At 35.2% G+C, this 5364-nt stretch overlaps 1 protein-coding gene across 1 annotated transcript in view; it reads right to left on the bottom strand.

Moving 5' to 3' along the window:
- Positions 1–914: 914 nt before the first annotated feature.
- Positions 915–5364, bottom strand: part of LOC106872480 (ALK tyrosine kinase receptor) — a 75332-nt gene continuing 70882 nt past the window's right edge. Inside the window, exons 9-11 of the mRNA XM_014919493.2 lie at positions 3292–3358; positions 1143–1240; positions 915–1077 (exon numbers count right to left, since the gene is read on the bottom strand). Of these exons, the coding sequence (XP_014774979.2) occupies positions 915–1077; positions 1143–1240; positions 3292–3358 (328 nt within the window). The remainder of the gene's footprint in view (positions 1078–1142; positions 1241–3291; positions 3359–5364) is intronic.

Below are 5364 nucleotides of genomic sequence, written 5' to 3'. Positions count from 1 at the left end.
ATAATTTCGTTATAGTCAAACAGAATTTATTAAAAAGAGTAAATAAAGCGGTAGTTTCTTATGATTTTTCTAAATTCTTTGCTGTTTGTATTACTCTCTATGTTAAGTAACACAGTAAAATTATACTCACTGGACCAGTATGTTTTGAAGCCAGAAAGATCAAGAATTACTGGAATATACCAATATTAATACGGCTTCCAATTTATCCCACAATAATACCCAACTAACCATACTAAAGTAAACCATTAGACTCCAATCTTACTCTATAGCGAAACTAATATACTCAAAATAAAATATCTTCATGATATAGTTAGCTTCGTGATGTTTTTAACTTCATGAAATAGTTAGCTTCCGATTCACATGCTTACTACTACTGCAATCACAATGAAACAACCAGATACGTGTATAACATTATTGAATAACATCCGCTAAGCGCTGTCCATTCCATTCAGTCCAAATAAAAAAAATTATGTAGAGACAAACAACAACAGTACAGTTGTTAATCCCCAATACTCTACTGGATTGCTCATTACCTCTGACTTAAGGAGACGATCAAGAAATGTTGTGCTCATTGGAGGAAGTTTGCCATGCCAACCTCCACAATTTTAGCAGTAAACTTTCTCCAATACAATCTAAATAAAAAAAGATACTATGCAAGTTTGTTCATGGAAAGTTGACTGAGAATGCGACATCAAAACACTGGGATTGCAGAGTTAATAGAACATTAATAATTGGTGTAATAACCATCATTAATGCTTGTGAGACCCGCATGCCTTCGTTTAATGCATTAGTGATGGTAGTAAATGTTTGCTCAAGGAATAAGTGACGCTCACTTAATGCATTGAGGATGATTTATACACGAGGAAATTATATTTTGTATTAATATCATCGACAGTATATTGGCTTTTTTGTGACTAGGTAGCTACAAAAGTTCCGTATTTCAGGTGAGAGGAAAATACCAGTTGCGTCTTCAATGCTTTACCAGGATATACTATTGTAGATGGAGGGACATTGCTCATGTTAAGAATTGAAGCAGCATCGCAGGCTTGGCTCACTTGCATTTTAATTTTATGACATCTGCGCCATTAATATTTTATATCATTATATTCATTATGAACATTCTACACAAAATTCATTCTTACCTGTGTATAAAATGTTGTTCTTCTAAATATTGACATCCCTTGGCAATATCAGTCGCAATTTTGACCATTTGAAGAACGCTCACACGCGAAGGTTCATTCTGCAAGATATGAGGAAAATAATTATGACCATGATAATTGGTTAAGTCTATTACGTTTGGTAACATAGGACGTTGCACTAATAGTAAATATATTGGACAAAAGGTATTTTGTCCAGTAGAGTACTGCTTATACCACTGCATGATGTTCTTAATAATGTTCCTAATAGTGAAGAATATAATTGCTATGAATCTGTTTCAAAATATACATACAGACATATGCGTGTGTCCGTGAGAGAGAGAGAGAAAGAGAGAGAGAGAGACAGAGAGAGACAGAGAGAGACAGAGAGAGACAGAGAGAGACAGAGAGAGACAGAGAGAGACAGAGAATGAGGGATTCTGTGCGTGTGTATTTGAAAGAATAAGAGAAAAATAAACATATGAGTGATATTTCAAAATATTCATTCCAACAAGAGTTTCAATAAGTCTTACGGAGTATTGTAATAACATTTATAAGTATGTTATTATAATTATATTGTACATAACGCAGCGAGCTGGCAGAATCATTAGCGACGTCCTACGTTTATGTTCTTTATTCTAATCCTGCCGAGTTTAACTCTGTCTTTTACTCTTTCAGGATCGATAATTTGAAGTACCATTCGTATACATGGGTTGAAGTAATCAAGTAACCTCTCCCACTAAACAGCTGACTTTGTGCTAAAATTTAAAGCCATGATTATTTAGCACACAAGAATCATATCAGGTAGGTTTTAAGAAAAATAATTCACTTTAAGTTGAAGGTTCAATGGAAACAAAAAAGTAGGATAAAATGAAGACATACAAAGACGGGAGAAATGAAAAATACGAAAGATTAATAATGAAGAGTAAAAATATAGGTTTTGTCGTGCCAAATCACAAAATCATAGCTTTCCAGACCAATCATGTATCAGAGATACCTGGTCAGAAGTAGGTTGAGGTTTCTTATCTATTTATTCTTGCGTTGATGAGTACAGAATTCCCGTTAACGCAAAGCATCCGGATGTGAGAAGACCTTATTAATGATAGTACTGTATGACTAAATGGACTCTAAAGTTGCTTCCCATTTACTTTTGTAGATCTATGACAGTATTTTGTACTCGGCTAATCAAACCAACGATGCATTCGTCAATGGATTAACCATTTTCATTTAAATGACCAGGCCACTAAGAGCTACTTTCAGGGCTATAATTAAGCGAGAAACATGCAGTTAGTCAACATAGCTTTGGATGGAACTGTTATCATTGGCTTCTTTACTGATATCAAATCGACTGGAAATAATTAACACCGATTATTCAGTGCTGTAATTTAAAAGATCCATCTTCGACTTGCAATGTTATAGAAATAGAAGGCAATATGGCAGTATATAAAACTGTGTTAAAACGACGAGCTGGCAGAATCTTAAGCACGCATTAATGCTTAGCGGCATTTCGTCCGTCTTCACATTGAGTTCAAATTCCACTGAGATCGACTTTGCCTTTCATCGTTTCGGGGTCAATAAGCATCAGTCGAGCACTGGGGTCGATGTAATTGACTTACTCCTCTCCAGAAATTTCAGGCCTTGTGGTTATTGGTAGAAACATTTATATAAAACTATGTATTTCCCAGGTACTGTGTTCCTTGCTTCTAATCCATCAATCTAACAGCTGCATAAGTGCAAGTGAAAAATGATTTGTTTATTTGACTCCCTGAAGATAATACAATTTCCTTATTTGTAATCAATGTTGAATTGAATACTAATTTTCTAAAGAAAATTCTTTATTACCTAAAATGTACGTCATAAAAGATTCCACCGTAGATATCTGGTCGTTCTTGTATTTTGTTATCTGAGTAAATCTCCTCCCTTTAGGCTATGTGTTTTCATAACATGCAATTCACGTGTGTAATGACACTTCAGGATACCACAATCTTTCGACTTTATTGAGTGTCTCCTTAATCAAAAAGGTTTACGTTCGAATGTGCCAGAAACTATTGAGAATGAAAAGATACACGATTGTTGTGGTTCTCGCTGTTTTGCGTGGACTTTAAGGGATAGTGTCTGTTTGACAGACATCTGCATGCATCAGCAAATAATTTACTTGCTGATTTCTATAAACAAAAGCTTGTACTATTGTTAGACTCATCGGCACCACGAGGCAACTTCGACTGAGAAAACACAGAATAAGGTAAAAACAAGCAAAAAAAACTTGGAAACCGTTTGCTATTACAGTCCCCTTACACCGGTGATTTGCATAAGTTATGAACACAGTCCGTCTAAAGGGATATGTTCTCTGACGACGAAAATAGCAACGATCAGATATTGACTTTCGAATTTGCTGGAACGTATTCAGAATGAACAGATAAGTTTTTGCTTGGATTCTTGCTGTTCTACGCGCTGAAGTGAAACGATTGGGCGCGGCTATTGGACGCTGATGATTTGGCACAGCTGACGACTGAACATTCAGCCTGTTTTAGTGGCAGTACTTTTTGGCAGTGAGGATAAACACACGCGCACGCGCGCTGAAATATACATGTATAGACAGAAAGATTGAGAGACACGATTGACATAAACACTTTAGCTCTCCTCATACACAAAGGGAATTATGCTCATATAAACAGTGAGAGAAAGAGAGGGAGTAGGTAGAGGAAGGATGAAAAGTCCGGAAAACGAGAGGAACATTACAATGTCTGATACCGAATAAGTTAGCGTCGTTCCAGTGACGCCAAAGTCCGCAGGACCAAGGTATCTGTGCCAAGAATTCTTACACACTTTGTGTCCACCACACCAATTGAATGAAAATACTCGTTTGCATATTTGCAATAAATATATGTTATTTTTCTAAAATTTATCAACATAATAGCAATTTTGCAATCTACTCCACTGAAAAACTTATCACCGTACAATTTCATTCAGATATAAATATCTAGATACGTGTACGAAAAGACACTTATAACAGTAATTTACAAACTGAAAATTCCTTTCGAAAGTACTTGAAAGTTTACGGAAGAGAAATTTGAAGTAGATTACCAATCTGTAATCATTTGTGCATGATTCTTTATATTTTATGACAAGTAACTTATTTTCTACGATGGTACCTTCATCGATTTAATATACTATGTTGCTGATAAATGGAAATAGAAAATTATAATCATGAGCGACGTTTAAGTGTTACTCATTCGAAGAGATTTTACACATTGCCTATGACGAAGCCTACTATGTGCACTCGTCTCATATTAATACTCTCTGTATTTCGCTGTTATTCTTCTCCACTTCCACCTATAAGATGTAAAAAGCGATTTTAATAAAATAATAATAATAATAATAATTGTTTCAAATTTTGCCACAAGGCCAGCAATTTTGTAGGAGGGGATGTGTCGATTACATCGACACCCCAGTGTTCAACTGGTATTTAATATATCGGCCCTCAAAGGATGAAAGGCAAAGTCGACCTCGGCTGAATTTAACTCAGAATGCAGCAACGGGCGAAATACCGATAGGCATTTCGTCCAGCGTGCTAACGATTTTGCCAGCTCGCCACAACAAAGTTTCACCAAAAGAAATGGAGAAACTTTCAAAATACAAAGACCTGGAAATAGAGGTAACTCAAATGTGAAGTCTAAAACAGAAACAACTCCATGGTATGATAAAAAAAAATATTCGGACAAATACAGAACAAACACACCAGGACTAACAAATATATATATAGCATACAGAAAATAGCACTAGCAGGGACTGCACACATCCTACGTAAAACACTCTCAATACAGTAACCATAAGAGCATCACAACAAACCACAGCACTAGCACATCCCCAAGGCACACAGAACTGCGCTCGGTAGTGAAAGTGAAAGCACGTTATAAAAATAAAACTACTGAATAATAATAATAATAATAATAATAATAATAATAATAATAATAATAATAATAATAATAATAGTGTACAAAAAGCACCAATCCAGAACACCACAGACAAACATATGAATGAAAAGGAAGGCAAAACAAATATAAAGCCTGGAAATAACGAAGGGAAACCTAATAATTACGATACTATGAAAATGAAAATAACCGAAGAACTGAAAACCACAGATCTTAGAATGGACCACAGATTATATCTCCCAAAAATCAAAATAGACAATAAAACAACATCAATAATAAATAGCATAAACCTGGCC

Source organism: Octopus bimaculoides, chromosome 3, assembly GCF_001194135.2.
Source record: "Octopus bimaculoides isolate UCB-OBI-ISO-001 chromosome 3, ASM119413v2, whole genome shotgun sequence".
Taxonomy (NCBI): Eukaryota; Metazoa; Mollusca; class Cephalopoda; order Octopoda; family Octopodidae; genus Octopus; species Octopus bimaculoides.
The sequence above is the reverse complement of the archived record's forward strand: the minus strand, read 5'-3'. Positions and strand labels throughout refer to the sequence as shown.